General features: G+C 40.7%; 1 protein-coding gene across 1 annotated transcript; it reads left to right on the top strand.

Annotated features, from left to right (window-relative positions):
* The first annotated feature begins 9,117 nt into the window (after positions 1 to 9,117).
* LOC142528354 (uncharacterized) lies at positions 9,118 to 11,286 on the top strand. Its single transcript, XM_075633396.1, has 3 exons — positions 9,118 to 9,366; positions 9,656 to 10,099; positions 10,846 to 11,286. The coding sequence occupies exons 1-3, from the start codon at positions 9,118 to 9,120 to the stop codon at positions 11,284 to 11,286; spliced, it is 1,134 nt and encodes a 377-aa protein (XP_075489511.1).
* The last annotated feature ends 14,174 nt before the right edge of the window (positions 11,287 to 25,460 follow it).

Genomic DNA, 25,460 nt, shown 5'->3' with positions numbered 1-25,460 from the left:
TTGAACTTAGAACTGTTATAGGATTGCATGCTCTACTCAGATTTATTTCAGGGGAAATTAAGCTAGAGGAACCTAGACCTTTGTGTGTCTATAAGTTTAGATCTTGTAGTGGGATTCAACTTAGAGCTCCGCTCTTTCAGGGAGAATTTTTATATCTGGTTCCGCTACCAAGGCCTTGATAGATTCAGGGGCCACTCACTCGTTTATTTCGGAGATCTTTGCAAACTTTCTCAAGATCCAGACCATTGGGCTAGATACAGCCTTTTCAGTAGTGTTGCCGTCAGGCGAGGAGATGGCAGCGACCAATGTTATCCGAGATGTAGACCTTGAGCTGCACGGTAATCTTGTTTATGCGGATCTGATCGTGCTACCGATGCCGGAATTTGACATCATCCTAGGGATGGACTGGCTATTGAAGAACAGAGTGTTGATAGACTTCCAGCGGAGATCCGTTCTTGTCCGACCGCCTGGAATGGAGCAGTTTTTATTTGAGCCGGACATGTACTTTTCCTTACCGCGCATTATTCCTTATGTTCAGGCTAGGAAGCTCATGCATAGAGGGTGTCGGGCATTTCTAGCAACCCTTTTATCTGTCCCCGAGGAACCCAGCCAGTCAGCCTCAGATGTTCCGATAGTTAGAGATTTCTTAGACGTTTTTCCCGAAGACGTCTCTGGTATGCCACCAGAGAGAGAGGTGGAGTTTTCCATTGAGCTTATGCCAGGTACGACTCCGATATCCAAAGCGCCATACCGACTAGCACCGACAGAGATGGCAGAGCTTAAGAAGCAGATCCAGGAACTTCTCGACAAGGAGTTCATTCGCCCGAGCTTTTCTCCATGGGGCGCGCCGGTCTTATTTGTGAAAAAGAAGGATGGCTCGATGAGGCTTTGCATTGACTACCGGGAGTTGAACAGGGTTACAGTGAAGAATAAATACCCACTGCCGAGGATTGAGGATCTGTTTGACCAGTTGCAGGGAGCTTCGATTTTCTCCAAGATAGATCTGCGTTCCGGTTATCACCAGTTGAGGGTGAGAGATGCTGATGTCTCGAAGACAGCTTTCAGGACTCGTTATGGCCACTACGAGTTCCTTGTGATGCCGTTCGGTCTGACGAATGCGCCAGCAATCTTCATGGATCTAATGAATCGCGTATTTCAGCCGTACCTCGACCAGTTTGTGATAGTGTTCATAGATGACATTCTCGTCTACTCCAAGAATCGGGAGGAGCACAGCAGGCATCTGACCACAGTGTTGCAGACATTGCAGAAACATAAACTATTCGCAAAGTTCAGTAAGTGCGAATTCTGGTTAGAGAAGGTGGCGTTCTTGGGTCACATTGTTTCTAGCAGTGGCATTGAGGTAGACCCGGCGAAAGTTGCAGCAGTCAGAGATTGGGTTTTGCCTCAAAATGCATCAGAGATCCGCAGTTTCCTTGGGCTAGCAGGATATTACAGAAAATTCATCCAGGGATTCTCCTCTATCGCCGTTCCACTCACAGCACTGACCAAGAAAAATGTAAAGTTTGCGTGGAGCGAGGAGTGTCAGAAGAGCTTCGATACTTTGAAGCAAGCTCTTATCTCAGCACCCGTTTTGGCTGTACCGTCAGGATCTGGTGAGTTTGTCCTTTATACCGATGCTTCGAAGCTTGGTTTAGGTGCAGTTTTGATGCAGCATGGGAGAGTGATAGCGTATGCTTCTCGACAGCTGAAAATCCACGAGAAGAATTACCCTACCCAAGATCTGGAGTTAGCGGCCGTAGTTTTTGCTTTGAAGATTTGGAGGCACTATTTGTATGGAGAGAAGTGCCAGATCTTTACCGACCATAAGAGCCTCAAGTATTTCTTTACGCAGAAGGAGCTGAACATGCGTCAGAGACGTTGGTTGGAGCTTGTGAAAGACTACGATTGTGACATTAGCTACCACCCGGGTAAAGCTAATGTAGTTGCGGATGCTTTGAGCAGGAAAGTCGCAGTGATGGCTCATTTGACGATGCAGAAACCTCTTCAGATTGAGATGCAGAGGTTTGATCTTGAGACTTACCCTCGAGGTAGAGTTCCTCGTTTATCTACCTTGACTATCCAGTCCTCTCTTATTGACCGTATTCGCAGCGGTCAGGCAGCAGATGAGCAGTTGGCACAGTGGAAGAAGAGAGATGAAGCCAAGGGCAGTGTTTTGTATTCAGTCAGCGACGGTATTGTGAGATACCGAGATAGGATATGGGTTCCTAGCAGTGATTCTATCCGAGCAGACATCTTATCAGAGGCCCATATGTCCCCGTACTCCATTCACCCTGGGAGTACGAAGATGTACAAAGATCTGCAGCTATTGTATTGGTGGCCAGGGATGAAGAAGGACATCAGGCGTTTTGTATCCGAGTGCCTGACTTGCCAGTTAGTGAAGGCCGAGCATCAGAGACCAGCAGGTTTGCTCAAGCCTCTTCCTATTCCCGAGTGGAAGTGGGAGAACATTACCATGGACTTTGTGACCGGATTGCCGAGGTCAGCCAGAGGATCGAATGCTATCTGGGTGATTGTAGATCGTCTTACCAAATCAACGCACTTCTTGCCTATTAAGACGACTTTCACCATGGTTCAGTATGCAGAGCTGTATATCCGAGAGATAATCCGACTCCACGGTATTCCAGTTTCTATCGTATCCGACAGAGATCCCAGATTCACTTCCTCGTTTTGGAAGAGTTTGCATTCGACTTTGGGTACGAAGTTGCTTTTTAGCACAGCTTTCCATCCGCAGACAGATGGACAGTCGGAGCGAGTTATTCAGATCTTAGAGGATCATCTCCGTGCTTGCGTCATTGATTTCTCTGGGAGTTTGGAGTCAAACTTACCATTGGTAGAGTTCACCTATAACAACAGTTTCCAGTCGTCTATAGGTATGGCTCCGTATGAAGCGCTGTATGGCCGCAAGTGTAGATCTCCTGTTCATTGGGATGAGGTAGGAGAGAGAGCAGAGTTGGGTCCAGAGATTGTTCAGCAGGCAGCAGATGTAGTAGTCAAGATCCGTGATAGGATGAGGACTGCCCAGAGCCGACAGAAGAGTTATGCCGATCAGCGGAGGAGAGAGTTAGAGTTTGCAGTGGGCGATCATGTCTTCGTGAAAGTGGCACCTATGAAGGGTGTCATGAGATTTGGCAAGAAAGGGAAGCTCAGTCCGAGATTCATTGGACCGTTTGAGATCCTCGACAGAGTTGGGACGCTAGCGTATCGTGTGGCTCTTCCGCCAAATCTGGCCGGAGTACACAATGTCTTTCACGTCTCCATGCTGAGGAAGTATATGGCAAATCCTTCGCATGTGCTGAATTTCGAGCCGTTGCAGCTTACTCCGAACTTATCTTATGAGGAGAGACCCGTGCAGATCCTAGACAGACAAGAGAAGAAACTTCGGAACAAGTTGGTTAAGCGAGTCAAAGTCAAATGGCTCAACCATTCAGAGGAGGAAGCTACGTGGGAGTCTGAGCCGGAGATGAGAAGTCGATACCCTGAGTTATTCGGTGAGTTCTAATTTCGAGGACGAAATTTATTTAAGGGGGGGAGGATTGTAGAACCCGTAAATCAGTAGACGTATAAGCCATGCATAATTCTAGATTTTTAAATTTAATTGACTTCATTGCATGATTATTTTAAATGCATTTATTTGAAGTTAATTATTCATTATTTCAGTTCAGTAGTTTGATTTTTAGCATTTCAGTATTTTCAGTGAGGCCGGACCGGAGTTGGAGTTTTGAGATAGAATTTAAGATTTGAGAAATATTTCCAGAAGTTAATTTAGCTAGCAAGTAAGTTCATTTAAGTTAAAAAAGAAGTTTAAGGAATTATTTAAGTTAGTTGAGGATTTTAATTTAAGTATTGGAGGTGATTAAGAAATGAGCTCATTTAAATTATTAAATTAAGGGGTTAGCTCACTAAATTATTTAAAGGATTAGTAAGGTTTTCAAGGATTATTAGTTGACTAGATAATCAACATTTCTCTTTATTTTATCATGCATTTTTCGGCCACCCTTAGTGCTAGAAGATTCATTTTCCAACTCATCAACTTTGACCAATTCTTTGCATGTAATTAGTAGGATAATTCTAGGATTTTTGGGAGCATAATTTAATTAAATAAATGGACATATCCTAGCCTAGAATCAAGATAAATTTCGGCCACCACCTCCTAGAAGCATCCACCAACTCATTTGATATCAAACCATGATTCAAAATTCAAATTCAAAAAGGAGTGGACTTGGTCTTGATCCTTCCTTATATTTTGCACCCATCTTATCTCACTCCCCAACCATTTTCTCCCTCCCTCACCACCGAATTCAGCACCATTCAGATCCATTTTTAGTGTAGAAAAATCGTGAGTCTTAGCTAGAGGAAAAGCAAGAAAATCGAGTTCAAGAAAGGTAGACAAGAAGCGCTCCACCTCCTCCGTGCCGCGTCGTCGTTGTTTCGTTTGTTTTCTTTCGAAACGAAACCAGGCATGTCTAGATTTCTTTCAAACCTCAATCAAGTCATATTATCATTTATTTTTCAGTACATGATCATGTTGTAGCAAGCAAAAACCGAGATACATGTCAAAATATTTTGGAACACACATGCAGAATTTCGGCTCTTCATGGCAAGCTTCACGATTTCTTTTGGTTTGTGAGTTTCAGGTATTGGATCGACTCCAGGCTCCCAAGGCGGCTTGTATACATGTAGTAGGATGCATTAGGACCATGTTGGTCCATCCAAACCAGCCCCATGCTTGCTGGAAAACCGAAATGACAGCAAGTTCCCCATAAGTGCAGAAATGTGATTCGAAAATTCAGTTTGGATGTCAAGGAGGAAGGATCTGATCTTGGCTGCCCCAAGGGCCTATAGCCATGGTTGGATCACTTCCCTAGCATGTCTAAGACGTGACTAAGTTGATCTTTTGGTGGCTTGGTCCATGGCTCATCGGTTTTTAAATAATCAACAAGAACAGCCCCTTTCCCCATTCGGCCCCTTCCATTTTTCAGCATATGGTTTCGTTTCTTTTGTTGCTTGGTATGGATCTTGGTTGGCCTATGGCCCTTAGCCACGGTTCATATCATGCTCCTAGATGTCTAGATCGTGCCATGGTCAATCAAATGGCCACTGGAACGACGCAAGACATCGATCATAGCATAAACACTACACACGCATGCACGTTGCTCTCGGTTGGACCCTTCGGTTAAGATTTGGTGTGATGCGGATTGTGGCTGGCCTAGGGCCCTTAGCCATGGTTCAAATCATTCCTTGGGATGTTGGTAAGAGTCTCTGGTCGGTGGTTCACGCCCCTAATGGCCGATAGTCTCGAAACCAATGCAAGTCTTGTAGTGCGCAGCTGCTGTATTTTTTGACAGCAAGTATGCTGCTGTTCAGAAGCGTCGTTTGAGTTCTTGGTTGGCTTTTAGCCCATGGCCTTGGACTGGACAGTGCCTCATTGAGTTAGGAAGGTCATGTTTTTGACCGTTCGTCATTTGGATCATTTTTGTGGTCGTACAAGAATTTACGGTGCAATGTGTCAAATTGACTCTCGAAAGAGCGTTTCGTGTTTTGGCCTCCATTCCACCTAGATTTCGACCCTATCATTTTAGGAACATTATTTTATGATTTTTCAGCGTATTTTAATCATGGCTATACGTCGGTTCAGTGTCGGTTCAGGTTGGCTCGGAGTCATGATTAAATGCGAAGTCATTAGGCGTCATAGTCGCATCTTTTGAACGTAAATTGCATAGTTGGTCATGTTTAAGCTATTGCATATTTTTCATGGCACAGTTAGGTTGCAGCGAGCCTGGGAACGATCCAATCCATTCCAGTTGGTAAAATTACAGGAATTTTCATTACGCCAGTTAATTATTTTACGTGCATTAAACAGAAAATGATTATTTTTGAGATTTATGCGATATGGCTTGTGGTTCATTCACTATGTGGGTGTGTTATTTTATACGGTCGCCAGTGACCGATCAGTTCAGTATGGTACCACCCGGTCGCCAGTGACCGGCCAGCTCAGATCAGTTTCAGCCTCCCCGGTAGCCAGTTACCGATCAGTTCAGCTTAGTGCAGTGGCCACAGGCGTAAAACATAATCTCAACAGAAAATTTTACCAGATATTTCAGTACAGGCTCCAAGGAGCAAATATTTTTACAGTGATTTCCAGTTCAGTTATGCACGTATTATAATTGCTCAGTACAGATTATTTTCAGTATGCCTCAGGACAGGATATTTTATCACATGCATATTTTAAATTCAGATTTTTACTCGTTACCTGCGATATATGCATGCTGAGTCTTTAGGCTCACTAGACTTGATTGTTGTAGGTACTGATGAGGCCAGGGCCGAGGGCGGGGACCAGTGAGCCAGCTTGGGTCGGCAGTAGTGGCACCCGAGGACCTCAGTGCAGCAGTTGTTATGTTATTCCGCAAACAATTTTTATCAATTGTTGGATATTTTAAATCGTTCTTGTTGGCAAAACTTTGATTTTCTTCCGCTGCCATATATTGAAATATTGAACTTGATTCATCAGTGATTTTATGAATGAGGCCATTTAAGTTCTTTTAAAAAGAAAATTTTTAATTTTCCACAAATTTTCAAGAAAGGAGTTTTAGGCCCTTCACAGTTTGACAACTAAGTTGGAGCCATAATCAATCTCTTGAGATTGATAGGTACATTTCTTAAACACACTATGCATGACAATTTGTGTTTTGTATATGTTACATGCTAGTACATGAGGTGTTCAAGAAATTTTATAAAAATTTTCGGTTTTCATGCTTTGAAAACATTTTTGAACTTCCGTTGCGCATTTGAGCACCCCAAAATCGATCCCTTTCATTATGTTCATACAACTCTAATATACTATGCTACGTAAAAAAAAGAATGTTGTAAAAGTATTATGTATCAAATGTTTTCTGGTATTCGATCGGCCCTCTTGCTGATTGCTTTTTAAAACGCTCACCCCCCTTATGTCCCTCTCCAGATGAGAATGAAGAACATGTAGAACATAAAGAGCAGGAGCAGTTTTGGGGCTGGTAAAGAATTAGAAGGAAAGAATTCAAGTTCTGGATGTTCAAGCCCATTAGTGTTCCTTTGTCTTTCTAAGTAATGTTTGTACTTTTCGCTTCCGCAACCTCTGTATTTTTCTTTTCTTGTAATTTTATGAAATAGACTTGTATTTGGCTATTTTCTACGAGGCTTATTGTTATTTGATTAACAATGCCGGATGTCACCGACGTCTCGTTCTTTGGGCGTGACATTTAAGTGGTATTAGAGCCGCCAGATTCATAATCCGGCTGAGAGTTTGACAAACAAAATTTGGCGAAGTCAAATTTTGGCAAAAGCCCGTGCCTTCCTATCCAAATCATTCTGATACATCACGCTCATCTCCGTTTGTTTAAATCCTCAAATTCAAGTTGTAGCCATAGTTGGATGGCTTATTCTTTCGCATAGAATCTCGAAAGTGAATTTCGTCAACTACTTTCAATATGTGCGAAATTACCCCTTCTTTCCACTTGTGAAAAATCCAACGAAAGATTTTGTTCGATCCAATTATTTTACTTGTCTGATGCTGTATTTTTTATTTTTGCCATTAATTTGATTCTAAACCTTTTTTCATTCGATTTCTCTAAGAAATGGCTGCCTCTCGCACTCTTGCTCAAGCCACTCTTCGCATGTATCAACTTACCATCGACAACCAAACTCGTAAGATTGCTACTCTAAAGGCTCAACTAGCTAGAGAGAAACAAGAGCTCATGGAAGCCAAAGCCCTACTTCAAACTTATATACAACGTTTCACATCGAGCAGAGAGCCACCTCGCCATAACCCTACGTAACCCATCTCACGTGGTACTAACAATTTCCCCTAACCGAAAGTTGATAGTAAGGATTGAAACTGAGAAGGATCTTGCTAATCGCTCTCGTCATCAACATGAAGACCTTGTTAGAAAGCAAGAACATTATATTGCCAAGTTTCATGGCACTATGCATAGACTACAAGAACAAAATAACTATATGCACTTTGTCGTCAAAAACATGGAAGAAAAAATACCTATAGATGTAGTGGAAAAAGAACAGTGATGAGGAAGAGATGATAAGGTAGGGTAGACTGGTTTTATGATTATATGATACAGAAAGAAAGAAGTGTAACATTCTTTGGGAATGTACAAAGATAAGTTGAATTATATTGGGAATGTACCTATCAGATTTAAGTTGACTTAAATTTTGGGAAAACATTTATCTGATAAAAGTTGACTTATATTTTTGGGAATTTACTTATCGAAGATAAGCTTCTGACTTAAAATGAAAATGAGATATTAATCATGATAATTTTAAGATAAAATAAAATAAGTATGGATACGCATATATTCAGTGCCAATTTTATTTAGTGTACTTGGGAATTGATTGGTTGGACAAGAATCATGTAATGGTAGATTTTCGGGGTAAGAATGCCAAACTCCAATCCTAGAATAAATCGTATTCCATGGCAAGGATAAGGAACATAAATCTTTCCTTTCTACTTCTCAGTCCTAGAAAGCCATGGAGTATGGCGAAGAAGTCTAACTAACAATGATCAGTTAGGTAAACGGTGAAGTTACCTTAAAGATAGAGGATATTCCTTTTTTTTGAGAGTTTCCGGACGTTTGCCCTGAAAAATTACCTGGCACGATTCCTGACCGTTTAGTGGAGTTTGAGGTCAACTTGATCCCTGGGGCTGCACCGATCTCAAAAGCACCATATCGAATGGCCCCATCAGAGTTAAAGGAACTCAAGGAGCAACTCCAAGAATTTTTGTATAAAAAGCATATCCGACCCAGTGCATCTCCGTGGGGAGCCCATGTACTAGTTGTGAAATAAAAAACGGGAGTATGAGGTTATGTATCGACTATAGAGAGTTGAACAAGATCACGATTAGGAATAAATATCCACTCCCGAGAATAGATGACCTTTTCGACCAATTGAAAGGAGCCAAGATCTTTTCAAAACTCGATCTGAGTTCAGGATACTATCAACTGAATGTCAAAGCGGAAGATATCCCTAAAACAGCCTTCAGGACGAGATACGACCAATACGAGTTTACGGTAATGCCGTTTCGACTGACCAATGCTCCAGCAAGCATTCATGGACCTCATGAATAGAGTCTTCAAACCATACCTCGTTAGGTTCGTGGTCGTATTCATAGACGACATACTTGTGTACTCACAAAGTAATGAAGATCACGAGGAACATCTTCGCCTCACTCTAGAGACACTTAGAGAAAAAGAACTGTATGCCAAATTTAAGAAATGTGAATTTTGGCTAACAAGTGTCGCCTTCTTGGGACACATAATCTCTGAACTAAGCGTTTCAGTGGACCCCAAGAAAGTAGAGGCAATTGTGGACTGGCCTCGACCAAAATCAGCAACTGAGATTCGAAGCTTTATGGGTTTAGCTGGATATTATAGGAAATTCGTTGAAGGATTTTCTTCAATAGCCATACCCTCACCAAACTCGCTCAGAAAGCTCTAGATTCATATGGAGCGAAGAATGCGAGAAGAGTTTTCAGATTCTTAAAAGAAAACTTGCATTTACACCAGTTCTATTACATCCCGAAGATGGCAATAACTTCACCATATATTGTGATGCATCAAATGGAGGATTATGGTATGTACTTATGTAGGAAGGTCAGGGAATTGCCTACGCATCAAGGCAATTAAAACCTTATGAGCAAAATTACCCAACTCATGATCTTGAGTTAGCAGCTATCATATTTGCACTAAAAATATGGAAACATTATCTATATGGTGCTAAATGCGAGATATTCACCGATAATCAAAGCCTCAACTACTTATTCACTAAAAAGGAATTAAACATGAGGCGGATACGGTGGATTGAAATCTTGAAGGATTATGATCTAACAATCAACTACCATTCGAGTCAATCCAATAAGGTAGCAGATGCCTTGAGCCGAAGAGATGTAGGAAATGTAAATTTATCGGCTCTTTCAGCTCAACCATGCCTTCAAGAAACCATCAAACTGAAGAAAAATCACGATCCTTTCATAAGAAAGATTAAGGAACAACTTCAAGAGGAAAAGTCCAAGAATTTGAAACTGATGAGAAAGGTCTCCTACGGATTAAAAGACACTTGTGTGTACCAGACCTTGATGAGATTCGATGAGAAGTAATATCTGAGGCACACAAGTCAATATTCTTAGTTCACCCTGGAAGCACCAATGTATCGAGACTTGAAAAAAAATTACTGGTGGAATGGAATGAAGAAGGATGTAGGTGACTTTGTCGTTAAATGCCAAATCTGTCGACACGTCAGCCGAACATCAGCGACCTGGAGGACTCCTACAACCACTAGAAATCCCAACATGGAAGTGGGAGCACATTTACATGGACTTTGTTGTAGGATTACCAAAGTCATGACAAAACCATGATGGGATCTAGGTTATCATCGACCGACTAACCAAATCAACACGCATTTTACCGGTGCGAATGAACTACATCCTAGATAAACTAGCCACACTGCATATGGACAACATAGTTACATGGAGTTCCAACAAGTATACTATACGATAGGAATTCAAGATTTGTGTCCCGATTTTGGAAAAGTTTCCAAGAATCCATGGGAACCAAAATCACCCTCAGCATGGCCTATCACCCACAAACAGACGTCCAAACTGAAAGTACGATCCAAACCTTGGAGGATATGTTAAGCGAATGTGCTCTAGATTTCAAAGGAAATTGGAGTGAGCATCTACCCGTAATAGAGTTTGCATACAATAACAGCAAACCACAGTAGCATAGAGATGGCCCTTATGAAGCGCTCTATGGAAGAAAATGTAGATCGCCCCAGTATTAGGACGAAATCGGGGAGAAAGCCATCACCGAGCCTGAACTAGTACAGATCACGGTTGAAAAGGTAGCCATTATTAGTGAGAAACTCAAAGAAGCACAGGATCGACAAAAGAGCTGGGCTGACTTGAAGAGAAGACCGTTGGAGTTTGAAGTCGGAGAAAAGGCTTATGTCAAGATTTTACCTATGAAGGGAGTGCTCCACTTTAGCAAATTGGGAAAATTGAACCCAAGATACGTCAGACCCTTCGAGATTCTTGAACGATTTGGAACCTTAGCTTATCGACTAGCCTTGCTGCGGGTTATGTCAAGAATCCACAACGTTTTCCACGTTTCACAGCTAAGAAGAAACATTCCCGACTCGAGTCATATCCTTGAGGTCGCACTTCTTCTACTTGACCGCAACCTGAATGAAGAATTGAGATACGAAGAAGTCGTATCCGCATAGTGGACACCAAAGAACCAGTGCTATGACACCGAACCATTCCATATGTCAAAGTACAATGGTCTAATCATACCGAAAGAGAAACTACTTGTGAACTTGAAGAAAGAATGCGCAGACATCATGTAGAGCACAAATTCAGTACACGTAAAACATATACATTTAATTAACTTGTTAAATCATTAATTTAATTTTAAAATGAGTTTAGCGATGAATGATTTATAAAATTGCATTATTTTAAATTATTTATATTTATGTGTAGCACGTTAAAATGTTTCTCGAGCTTCATGTATCAGGCGGTTATTCGATGCGGGATCTAGGAATAGTGACCGACGACTATTTTGGCAATTTTAAAATGTGATATTTTATTTTAAGTTAAAAAGGAACATTTTAAATTATTTATTTAGTTGTTTAGCATTTTAAATCCAAACTTATTAATTTGGTGATTTTAGGAATTTAAAACCTTTAAAGTTTATCAAGTTTGTATTTTAAATTTTAATTTGGAGTTTTTTAGTAAAGTTAAAGATGGGTCAATATTTCAATTAGTATTTTAATTAGCATTCTTAATTGTGTAATTAAGCGACAATTTCCCCTAATTTAACTACACAACTCACGCACACACACTATCTCACACACTCACTCATGCCTACACACACACACACTTCATTTCCTTCCCATTTCATTTTATTCTCTTAAAAGAAAACCTAGGGTTCATAGAGAAAACATTATAGGCCACTCCGCTTCAAATTTTTCCAGCAATTTTCGTTGGGTTTCTTCAAGAAAATTGAGCCACAAATCATTCCGGATCAACCTTTGCATTTTCCCTGCTTCGATGTCGTCGTTTCGGTAACTTTAAAGATTAAAGGCATGTATATTCTATTATTCCTGTGTCGATCTTGTCATATTATGTGTTATGATGTTTATTATGCGTAAACATCTATGTATGATGTACAAAGTTTGAGCAGAAATTTGTTGGATCGATTTTTGAAACGTTTTCTGATCTAAAACTCAAAATTTGCTGTCATTTTAATTACTGCGACTTTTTGGTCGATTTTATGGAAAAACTTTCAACATATAAAACATATAACTTTTTAATACCTTTGATTTGATAGTAAATTCAAAATATTTGGATAATAAAATAGTCAGTTATAATTGTTTTTGTGGGACTGCTCAAACTGCGTTTTTCTTAAAAATGTGTTCTTGATGTGTTCTTGAAGTTTTACTGTTGCAGCCTTTTTTGGGGATCGACGGGTGTTCGCTGCTGCATTTAAGTATTTTGAGTATGATGTTGGGATGGTTTTTGGTGTGTCAGTTAACATCGATAGGAACTTGTCTGCATTAGAAGTCGTAGGACGCGTTTCGGTGTCAAATGTTGTGTTCACGGATTGGGTTGCGTTGTTTGTGATGCGTAGTTGTTTTGGGGTGTTTGTTTGAGTTTGAATCAGTGTCTTAGCATCCTAGTATGTGTCTTGAGGTGTTGGTTCACGGCCCTTATGATCGAGTGAGTTGGATAAAGTCACAAGTGTAGGGAATTTCGTTTGTTCACAATTCCAGCACCTACACGGACCGGAAGCCGGACCCTTACACGAGGTCCGTGCCTTTTTTCCTTCGAAATGTGAATTTCCAGCACCTACCCGGACAACTACCCAGACCCTTACATGGGGTCCGTGTACCCTTTTTTTAAAAAAAAAATTAGGGATTGTTTTGGGGTTTGAATTCATGATTTAGTACGATGATTAAACGAGGTCGAGTCCCGAGAGATTTAAAATGTTATAAGGAAAATTTTCATTTTTGGGTGTGAGCACGACTATACGTCTAAGTCATGCAACATAGGTATTCTAACTCATGTTAGTATGTTCAGCAGTGGCCCCAAGCGAGATCCAACGAATCTCTCAACGCTAAGTAAGTATGTTCAACATGCAAAAGAAAATATTTTTACGTTTTTGAGATATGGTAAATGTCTTGTAACCAAATTATGAACGGGTTTGGAAGTCGGTGAACGTGGCTGAGCACCTCTTGTCACGCCCCATGTCCGAAGCGTCGGTGACATCCGGCATTGTTTAACAATTACTTGAAAACAATTAAGTCTCGTATCGAAATGCCAAATAACCAGTCTTTTTCATAAATAAAATATTGTCTTTACATTGACAATAAAAAATTACATCAGAGTTATGCGGAAACGGAAAATAAACAAAAGGAAGGTACAATGATATTGATTATTGATTTTTTTTCATCGATCACCATCCCCAGAAGACTTGTTGCTCCTCCTCATTCGTTTGTTCTTCATTTTTATCTGAAATTTGTAAGGTGTGAGTGTTTTGAAAAACACTCAGCAAGTGGAGGTCGATCGATTTCTAATGATACATATAGAATTTAGTTTTCTTAAAACATCTTTTTAACAAAGTTACAAAACTTATTACCTTTAACTATCATAACATAAACGAATCGAACATGAGACAGAGGTTAGTAGATGATTCAGAGCAATTCAGAGGCAAATTAGATCATTTCAGAACAATTCGAAAACAGACACAACATTGTTACTCATCCCATTTTTATGGTCAAATTGTCCTCAATATGTTAGTCCTCTAAGGGGTGAGGCCAGAACACGGTTTTATACCCACCGATGAGGGCCAGACAGAACATGGTTTTATGCCATACAGAACATGGTTTTATACTCACCAATGGGGGCCAGACAGAATTACAATTCTCGTCCCATTTCAAATCAATTTGTAACAGTGCATCACATAATTCAGACTTTTATCGAACAGAAATTATCAGAAATTCAGGCGGATACAGCGAAATCAAAGAATTTCGAAGAATAGAAAGAACATATCATCGATCAAAAATTTTAAAAGAACAGACAAAAATTTTTGAACATGTGGACACACATACCAGCATGTCATATTATTTATATTCAAAGTCTAAAATACAAAAATATACGTAAAAAAAACCCACTTATAGTGTTTTAGAGATATGCTTCGAAAATGCAGATCTTTGGACGAAATTTCTTTCTGAAAATCGGATAGCACTTCGACGTATTTGTTAGAACAAATTATGCCTTAATTTCTGCAGCAATTCGACGTAGAACTTTAGCACTCGACGACACAAAACTCCTCCTTGCCTTAGACGAAATTTTGGGAGGGTTTTGTGGAGGCGTGCGGGCCGAAATTTTTAAGATTTTTGGAATGCATTTATTTAACCCTTGAGGTAGTATTTATAGGAGAAATGTTACTTTTCCCTACCCTTTTGGGCGTGACCTTGGAGCCCAAGAAATGGAGTAAATGTGGTCAAGCCATCCCAAGCACCAAAGGTAATTTCCTGCATCATAAATATGTCCTAGCCTCTTAGCTCCTCCCTTAGCTCCTTCATTGGTTTTTTTAATGGTCATCTCTTGCACACTAAGTTTGTCCCAACCTTTAGCTCTTCCCTTAGCTCCTTCATTGGTTATCTCAATGGTAACTTCTTTCATAATAAGTTTGTCCAAACCTTTAGCTCTCTTTTTAGGACAAGCATGGTTGAGCTTCCTTGAGCTAAAAGATCGGGTCCTTGAGCTGAGGTTTTACTCTTCTAGTGACGACTCTTCAATGGATGCAGTTACTTGCAGCTTGACTTCTCGTTGAGCTAATCCCCGAGCTTTGGAGTTACTTCCTCGAGTCAAGTTAGCTGAAAGTTTAAGTTCATATTCGAGTTTTATACTTAGAACGAAAGTTTTGAGCTTAGTTTAAGCTTAATTTCGAGTTTTTATTTCTTACGTTATTCGCTTCAGGAATTCCGGGTTCTCACATCCCTCCCTCCTTATTGAAAGTTTCGTCCTCGAAACTTGGATCAGCTCGATCTTTTGAGTAGATGAGGGTATTGTGTGCGCATCTTCTCTTCTAGTTCCTAGGTTGCTTCCCTTTCAGTATGATTTTAACACTGTATTTTGACCTATGGGATTGTTCGATGTCTCGACACTTGATCTTTTGTGTCCACTATTCGAATAGGGGCCTCTTAATATTTGATTTCTTCATTCAGATGTTCTTCAATCATCAGCGGTGCAACTTTGAGTACATGACTCGGGTCCGGGACATATTTCCTCAGTTGTGAGATGTTGAAAACGTTGTGTATTCGGGACATATCAGGTGGCAAAGCCAGTCGGTAGTCTAAGATTCCTACTTTCTCCAGTATCTCGAACGATCCCACATACCTTGGATTTAACTTTCCGGATTTACTGAACCGAACCACTCCTTTCATAGGAGAGACCTTGACATAGGCTTTTTCACCGACCTCCAATTCCAACGGTCTTATCTTTAAATCTTCCCAGCTCTTTTGTCTATCTTGAGTCTTTCTTTGATTACGGAGACTTTGTCAATGGTTATTTGAACAAGCTCTAGTCTAATAATAGCCTTTTCTCCGACCTTATCCCAGTATAGAGGTGATCTACACTTTCGGCCATACAATGCCTCATACGGAGCCATTTCAATGCTGTTGTGATAACTGTTATTATAAGCAAACTCTATCAATGGTAATTGCTCACTCCAATTTCCATGAAAATCAAGTGTGCATGCCCTCAACATGTCCTCGAGGGTTTGAATTGTCCTCTCTGTTTGGCCATCAGTTTGTGGATGATAGGCCGTGCTGAGAGTGACTTTTGTTCCCATAGCCTTTTGAAAACTTTCCCAAAATCTTGATACGAATCTTGGATCTCTGTCAGACAATATACCCGCTGGGACTCCGTGTAGTCTCACTATGTTGTCCACATACAAGGTGGCTAGTTTATCCAGGTCGTAATTCATCCGCACCGGCAAGAAATGTGTAGACTTGGTCAATCTGTCAATGATTATACACATTTCATCGTGACCTTGCTTTGATCTTGGTAGTCCTACTACAAAGTCCATGCAGATGTTATCCCACTTCCATGTTGGTATTTCCAGCGGTTGTAGAAATCCTCCAGACCGTGGATGTTCCGCCTTGACTTCTTGACAGGTTAAGAATTTTGAAACAAAGACAACCACATCACTCTTAATCCCATTCCACCAGTAATTATTTTTCAGGTCTATGTACATTTTTGTGCTTCCTGGATGTACTGAAAATCTCGATTTATGTGCCTCGGCCATTATTTCTTAATGAATCCCATCAATGTCTGGCAAATACAACCTTCTTTTCATCCATAGAATACCATTTTCATCAATCTGAAATTCTGGGGCTTTTCCTTCTTGAATTTGTTATTTAATTTTTAGGGTAAAGGAATCTTGGCTTTGCTTCAATTTGATTGTTTCTCGAAGGCCTGGTTGCGCTGATAGCGAAGATAAGCTCCATTTCCCAAAGTTCCTTCGGCGCAATGCATCTGCCACCTTATTTGCCTTACCCGGATGGTAATTGATTGACAAATCATAATCCTTTAGAAGTTCCATCCACCTTCTTTGCCTCATGTTTAATTCCTTTTGCGTGAATATGTATTTGAGGCTATGTTGATCGGTAAATACTTCGCATTTTACTCCATAAAGGTAGTGTCTCCAGATTTTGAGCGCAAATATGACTGCAGCTAACTCAAGGTCATGAGTTGGGTAATTTTGCTCATACGGCTTTAATTTCAGTAAGGCATAAGCAATTACTTGACCTTCTTGCATAAGCACACACCTTAACCCTCCCTTTGAAGCGTCACTGTAAATAGTGAAGTTCTTGCCATCCTCGGGAAGAATTTGTACTGGTGTAGATGCGAGTTTTGTCTTCAGGGTTTCAAAACTTCTCTCACATGATTCATTCCAAATAAATTTTTAATTCTTCTGAGTGAGTTTGGTGAGAGGAATGGATGTCGAAGAAAATCCTTCCACAAATTTTCTATAGTAGCCAACTAAACCCAGAAAACTTCTTACTTCAACCACTGTTTTTGCTTGTGGCCAGTCCTTAATTTCCTCTACTTTCTTAGGGTCTATGAACACCCTTAATTCCGAGATTATATGGCCTAAGAACGCTACACTTTTTAGCCAAAATTCACATTTCTTGAATTTGGCATAGAGTTCCTTTTCTCGCATGTTCTGCAAAGTGAGACGCAAATGTTCTCTATGTTCTTCCACACTTGGTGAGTATACCAGGATATCATCTATAAAAACAACCACAAACTTGTCGAGATATGTTTTGAATACACGATTCATAAGATCCATGAATGTTGCAGGAGCATTTGTTAGACCAAAAAGCATTACAGTGAATTCATAATGTCCATATCTAGTCCTAAACGCGGTTTTAAAGATATCCTCTGCTTTGACCTTCAACTGATGATAACCAGATCTCAGATCGAGTTTTGAGAAAACCTTGGCTCCTTTTAGCTGATAAAAAAGATCATCTATTCTCGGGAGTGGGTACTTATTCTTTATGATGATCTTGTATAAATCCCGATAATCAATACATAGCCTCATGCTTCCGTCCTTTTTCTTTACGAATAGCACTAGGGCTCCCCACGGGGATGCACTAGGGCAGATCTGCTTCTTGTCCAGTAATTCCTGAAGTTCTTGTATGGTTGATTGGTTTGCTACCTCATTGAGTTCCTGTTCTTCTATCCTTACTTGGAATCGATAAATCGCTTTGTTAAGCTTGTTCTCTCGATCCTGTGATGCCAAAAACCTTCCTTGAATTATCTCCAACTCTCTTTTTGTGCTATCGTGATGACGTTTGGATTCTAGGTGATAAGCAGCATAGCGTCTAACGTCTTCTCGTAATTGCTGCACTTCTTCCCGTGCCTCGTAAAGGTCGTTATCCATGCATAGATTGTTTCCATCAAGTTGGTAATTATCTCTCTCGAGCTTGTCATTTTTATCTTTCAATGTTTTAATTTCTGCTTCCTTTTCCTGGAGTTGTGTTTGTAGTTCGGTTATAATGCTTGAGGATCAATTTTTGTTTCCTATAAAAAAGCGTTTTTATTGATAAAATACTCGTCAATGTTTAAATATGCAACAAGATAAAAAATTTATTTAAAAATAAGTTGTTACACTTAATACTTTTCCAATCATAATTTCATTACAATCATAATATCAATATAGTCTAATCTATCATATCTCTGTCGTCACTATCGCTATCGTTGCCAACCACCTCCATAGGTGCCTCTTCCTCTTCTTCCATATTTTCCACTACCAGATGCAAGTAGTTGTTCTGATCCTGAAGCCTATCCATGGTGCTGTGGAGTTTGGAAATTTACCGTTCTCGCTTGGTATTGAACTCTTCCTGACGCTGACAAGCCCGAGTAGCACGTCCTCTCTCTGTCTCTACTCTCTCTAGCAATTCCTTGTTCAGTGAAGCTAGACGCAGAATGCGAGCTGAATCAGTCGGTATCTGAAGAAATTGGCCCTCAGCCAAGTCCAGATGGTGAGTGAGTCGTTGTACTTTCGTCTCAAGTATGTCCCTAATCTCGCTAAACTCCTGCTTTTCTAGCTTATCCCTGGCAAGTTCCGCCTTCAAAGTCGCAATCTCCCTAGCTTGATTGTCTATTGTGAGCTGGCGCATTAGAAGGGAAGCCTAAGCACGAGTACGTGGAGCAGCCATTTCCTAGGATAAAATCGGGGTAAAATATCATAACAGTATAAAGGATAGAAAGGCACAAAATGGAAACAAAATTGTCGTGGAATTTTTGATACTGAGAATTTTTAGAACGATTGAAAGAAATAGAATTCGAATTTCTCGAAGAATTTTGAAAACGATGAGAGTTTGTCTCAGAATGCACTAGGCTTTAGTTCGTCAAATTTTGTCTTTCAAAATCCCAGCGGGATTATGAACCTGGCGGCTCTGATACCACTTAAATGTCACGCCCCGCGTCCGAAGCGTCGGTGACATCCGGCATTGTTTAACAATTACTTGAAAACAATTAAGCCTCCTATCGAAATGCCAAATAACCAGTCTTTTTCATAAATAAAATATTGTCTTTACATTGACAATAAAAAATTGCATCAGAGTTTTGCGGAAGCGGAAACTAAACAAAAGGAAGGTAAAATGATTTTGATTCTTGATTTTTGTTCAGAGATCACCATCCCAGAAGGCTTCTTGGTCCTCCTCATTCGTTTGCTATTCATTTTTATCTGAAATTTGCAAGGGGTGAGGGTTTTGGGAAACACTCAGCAAGTGGAGGTCGATCGATTTCCAATGATATATGTAGACCTTAGTTTTTTTAAAACATCTTTTTAACAGAGTTACAAAACTTATTACCTTTAACTATCATAACAGAAACGAATCAAACATGAGACAGAGGTTACCATATGATTCAGAGGCAAATCAGATCATTTCAGAACAATTCAAAAACAGACAAAACACTGTTACTCATCTCATTTCCATGGCCAAATTGTCCCTAATATGTTAGTCCTCTAAAGGGTGAGGCCAGAACACGATTTTATACCCACCGATGGGGGCCAGACAGAACATGGTTTTATACCCACCGATGAGGGCCAGACAGAATTACAATTCTCGTCCCATTTCAAATCAATTTGTAACAGTGCATCACATAATTCAGACTTTTATCGAACAGAACTTATCAGAAATTCAGGCGTATACAGCGAAATCAATTAATTTCGAAGAACAGAAAGAACATATCATCGATCAAAAATTTTAAAAGAATAGACAAAAATTTTGAAAAAGTGGACACACATACCAGCATGTCAAATTATTTATATGCAAAGTCTAAAATACCAAAATATACGCAACAAAAACCCACTTACAATGTTTTAGAGATATGCTTCAAAAATGCAGATCTTTGGACGAAATTTCCTTTTGAAAATCGGACAGCACTTCGACGTATTTGTTGAACAAATGACGCCTTAATTTCTGCAACAATTCGACGTAGAACTTTAGCACTCGACGACACAAAACTCCTCCTTGCCTTAGACGAAATTTTGGGACGGTTTTGTTGAGGGGTGAGGGCCGAAATTTTTAAGGCTTTTTGGAATGCATTTCTTTAACCCTTGAGGTAGTATTTATAGGAGAAATGTGACCTTTCCCTACCCTTTTGGCCGTGCCCTTGGAGCCCAAGAAATGGAGTAAATGTGGTCAAGCCATCCCAAGCACCAAAGGTAATTTCCTGCATCATAAATATGTCCTAGCCTCTTAGCTCCTCCCTTAGCTCCTTCATTGGTTTTCCCAATGGTCATCTCTTGCACACTAAGTTTGTCCTAACCTTTAGCTCTTCCCTTACCTCCTTCATTGGTTATTTTAATGGTCACTTTTTGCATAATAAGTTTGTCCAAACCTTTAGCTCTCTTTTTAGGACAAGCATGATTGAGCTTCCTTGAGTTGAAAGATTGGGTCCTTGAGCTGGGGTTTTACTCTTCCAGTGACGACTCTTCAATGGATGCGGTTACTTGCAGCTTGACTTCCCGTTGAGCTAATCCCCGAGCTTTTGAGTTACTTCCTCGAGTCAAGTTAGCAGAAAGTTTAAGTTCATATTCGAGTTTTATAGTTGGAACTAAAGTTTTGAACTTAGTTTAAGCTTAATTTCGAGTTTGTATTTCTTACGTGATTTGCTTCAGGAATTCCGGTTCTCACACCTCTCCACCCCGGTAAAACATGACCGGGTTTAGATCAAGATCGAAAAGCGGTAAAGAATGACCATGAACCAATCCACCCGATAAAGCATGACTGGGGATCTCATGTATGTGGTAGTAGACTTTCCCTGCCAGCCCGGTACTGTTGTTTAGTCTGATCAAGCGCATTTATGTATGTGTCACTTACTTTGAAACATATCTCTACGCAAAATGATGTTATGTATGCTCAAGTATGTATGATGCAAGTATGTTTAAGAAAAGTTTTATGATGATGGCAAGTCTACGTTTATGCTACTACGTTCAAGTTTCAAGTATATAAGCCCTACTTTAAATATTCATGTGGTTTTATTATGTAGTACTTTCTATCTCCAGTTTATACATGTTGAGTCTTTAGACTCACTAGACTTGATCGATGCAGGTGAGGATGACTTTGAGGAGACGAGGGGTGGGGACCAATGAGCTGGCTTGGACTGTGCAGGAGGCTAATCCCGAAGACCGCCAATGTTTTAAGATTTGATGCATGAAAATTTTAATACTCTCATTTTCATGAAGTGGTTTATGATGTTTAAACGATTATTACTTTTGGCAAACTTGGTTGTGGTTGTTTTTATTGCAAATATTTTTAGACGAGCAAGTTATGTTAATGCAAATTTGAAAGTTTATTTTGTATTTAAGAAAATTATAAATTTTCCGTAAATTTTAAAAATAAATTACGGTACGTTACAGTTGGTACCATAGCGGTGTTCTTGTAAAGGGTTATGCCTACTGCCAGATGCGAGAAACTGACGAAGTCACACCTCAAGTCTGTAATTTTAAGGTTTTAAATTATTTCATATAGTAAGCATCAAGTCATGATTTCAACATGTGCATATTTAAATTCAAATTATGTGCATCTTATGTTATGATATTATGTTCATTCATGTTGGGTTTACGTGTTGGGTAAATGTTGGAACAGTATGCCTCCCAGATGTAGGATTGTGCGTGAGGCAGGCGATGAGAATAGGGAAGCTCAGGATGGAGATAGGGTCATTCCTCCTCGTCCACCCCCAGACATGCAGGCTCAGATGCTTGTAAGGATGAATTAGTTCTTCGCACTGTTTGCGGGGAATCAGGCTGCATTGGACACAAGGGCGAGGCCCAGATAGGAGGCAGTCTATGAGAGGTTTAAGAGGATGGATCCGAAGGAGTTCTCGAGGACTACTGACCCGATGATAGCTGAAGGATGGATTAAGTCCATCGAGGTAATCTTTGCGTTTATGGAGCTGCAAGATGCAGACAGGGTTAGATGGGCCACATTTTTGTTGACAGGGGATGCCAGGCTATGGTGGAGAGCACGTCCGTGTCGGTGAATCTGCACTCTGTCATGGTATGGCTTTAAGGAGGTCTTTTACTCCAAGTACTTCACTAAGGAAGTACGATCCAGACTAACTAGGGAGTTTATGACGTTGCGTCAGGGAGATAGCAGCGTAGCTGAGTTCATGAGGAAGTTTGAGAGGGGGTGTCACTTTGTGCCTCTAATTGCTAATGATGCCCGGGAGAAGGTGAGGCATTTTATGGATGGTTTGCAGCCGATCTTGAGCCGCGATGTGAGAGTTGCTGGTCCCACGACTTATGCAGTTGCTGTGTCGAGAGCTTTTGCGGCAGAGCAGGACCAGAGGATATTGAGATCGATTGGCAAGGCAAGAGGCCCTATCAGGCACCTCAGCAGCAACAACAGCAGCGAACCCAATTTAAGAGGCCTTTCTAGGAGCAGCGGGGGAAGAGGCCATTTCAGGGACCGCCAAAAGGCAAGGGTCCTATTCTTCAACAGGACGCTCCTCAGAGACCCGGTGGGTACCCAGTGTGCCTGAAGTGCAACCGCAGCATCCGGGACAATGTTTATTTGGATCGGGCAAATGCTTCAAATGCGGAGCCAGCGATCATGTGTTGAAGGACTGCCCACAGTGGAGGTAGCCGAGCCAGGGTACAGTGTTCGCCATAGAGGCAGAGGAGGCGAACCCAAACATGACCTTGTTGATTGGTAACTTATTTAATTCAGCTCAGTATTAAAGTTTTACCCTGCTTGTTTTGAATTTTATTTGGGATTATTAATGTGCTAGTAGTATTTTTGGTGACTTGGGTAGAGATTTTTCTACTGTGCTTGGGGCTAAGATTATAATTTTTAGGATATAAGTTTTTGTGTTGTACCAACGTCTCTCAGGAAATATTTTCATAAAGAAAGTAGCCACGAATGCCTTGATGGATTCAGGGGCCACTCACTCTTTAATTTCGGAGACGTTCGCTAATCATCTAGACGTCAAGTCTATTGGACTCGACGTGAGCTATTCAGTGACAGTCCCATCAGGGGAAAAATTATCAGCTACTAGCGTGGTCAGAGACATCGATCTTGAGCTGCAAGGCCACCTAGTGTACGTCGATCTAATCGTTTCGTCGATTCCAGAATTTGATATTATCTTTGGAATTGACTGGCTGATGAAGAACAGAGTTCTTAATGATTTCCAGAAAAGGTCAGTGTTGGTAAGATCTTTGGGCATGGAGCAGTTTCTCTTTGAGCCAGATAGAAGGAGAAGTTTCCCTCGCATGATCTCTTGGATGCAAGTACGGAGACTTATTCACAAGGGGTGTCAGGCTTTCTTGGCCAGTATTATTTCTGCACCTGGCGTACCCACTACGTCGATATCTGATGTGCCAGTGGTCAGAGATTTTCCTGACGTTTTTCACAATGACGTCACTTGCCTTCCACCAGAGAAAAAGGTGGAGTTCGCTATTAATCTTGTGCCATGAACTGTACCAATTTCTAAGGCACCGTACCGACTAGCTCCAGCAGAGATGTTAGAGATCGAACAGCAGATTCAGGAGCTTCTTGACAAGGAATTCATTCGCCCTAGTTTGTCACCATGGGACGCACCAGTTCTCTTTGTAAAGAAGAAAGATGGGAGCATGAGGTTGTGTATCGATTACCCAGAACTGAACAAGGTGACGATCAAGAATAAATACCCACTTCCAAGGATCGAGGATTTTTTTGATCAGTTGCAGGGAGCTACAGTGTTCTCTAAGATAGATATTCGATCATGGTATCATCAGCTGAAGGTAAAGGATAGATCTTCAATCAGGGTATCATCAGCTGAAGGTTAAGGATGCAGATGTTAATAAGACAGCTTTCAGAACCAGATATGGGCATTACGACTGACAAATGCTCCAGTGATTTTTATGGACTTGATGAATCGAGTTTTACAGCCCTACCTAGACCAGTTTGTCATAGTGTTTATTGACGACATTATCATTTACTCGAAGATCCATGAGGAGCACAGTCAACATTTGAGTATAGTGTTGCAGGTTTTGCAGAGACACAAGTTGTTTGCAAAATTCAGCAAGTGTGAATTCTGGTTGGAGAAGGTAGCATTTTTGGGTCATATAATATCTAGCAATGGTATCGAGGTGGATCCAACTAAGGTAGCAGCAGTTAAGGAATGGGTTGAAACAAAGAATGCTTCAGAGATCCACAGTTTCATAGGCCTAGCAGGCTACTACAGGAAATTTATTCAGGGAATTTCTTCCATAGCAGTGCCACTCACTTCATTGACCAAGAAGAATGCTAATTTGTATGGAGTGATGAATGTCAGAAGAGCTTTGACACTTTGAAGCAAGCTCTAATTTCAGCGCCAGTTTTAGACATGCCAGCAGGGCAAGGTAATTTCGTGTTGTACACCAATTCTTCTAAGCTCGATTTAGGCGCAGTTTTGATCCAGCATGGTCAGGTTATAGCTTATTCCTCCAGACAGTTGAATGTGCATGAGACGAATTACCCAACTCGTGATCTTGAGTTAGCCGCTGTTGTCTTTGCATTGAAGATATGGAGACATTATTTGTATGGCGAGAAATTCCAGATATTCATGGATCACAAGAGTCTCAAGTATTTCTTCACGTAGAAAGAGTTGAATATGAGACAAAGATGGTGGTTAGAGTTAGTGAAAGACTACGATTGTGAAATTAGATACCATCCCGGGAAAGCTAATGTTGTGGCAGATACCTTGAGAAGAAAGTTTGCAGTCATAGCATAGTTGTCATGAAGAGATCTCTTAAGTTAGAACTTCAGAGATTTGGGTTAGAGGTTTATCATAAGGGCAGAGCTCCTAAGCTATCTAATCTGACAGTCCAGTCTTTGTTGCTAGACCGAATCTGTGCAGGTCAATCGGCAGATGAACAGTTGCAGAAATGGAGACTGAAGGATGAAGCCAAGGGCAGTGTACTCTACACAGTGTCTGATGGTATTTTGAGGTACAGAGAAAGGATGTGGGTGCCTAGTGTTGATTCGATCAGAAAGGATATTCTGACAAAGGCACATGTATCTTCGTATTCCATTCATCCAGTCTTGGACCAAGATGTACAAGGATTTGCAGACTTTGTATTGGTTGCCAGGGATGAAGCGAGATATCCACCGATTTGTGTCTGAATGCCTCACTTTTCAACAAGTGAAGGCAGAGCATCAGAGGCCAGTAGGAATGCTTAAGCCACTCCCTATCCCCAAGTGGAATTGGGAGAATATCAGCATGGACTTCATTGTTGGTTTGCCAAGGTCAGTCAGAGGATCCAATCCTATTTGGGTTATAGTGGATCAACTTACTAACTCGGCACACTTCTTGCCAGTGACGACGACTTTCTCCATGACAAAGTATGTGG

This window comes from Primulina tabacum, chromosome 16 (assembly GCF_025594145.1).
Source record: "Primulina tabacum isolate GXHZ01 chromosome 16, ASM2559414v2, whole genome shotgun sequence".
NCBI classification, from domain to species: Eukaryota; Viridiplantae; Streptophyta; class Magnoliopsida; order Lamiales; family Gesneriaceae; genus Primulina; species Primulina tabacum.
This window is presented reverse-complemented; position numbering and strand designations above follow the sequence as displayed.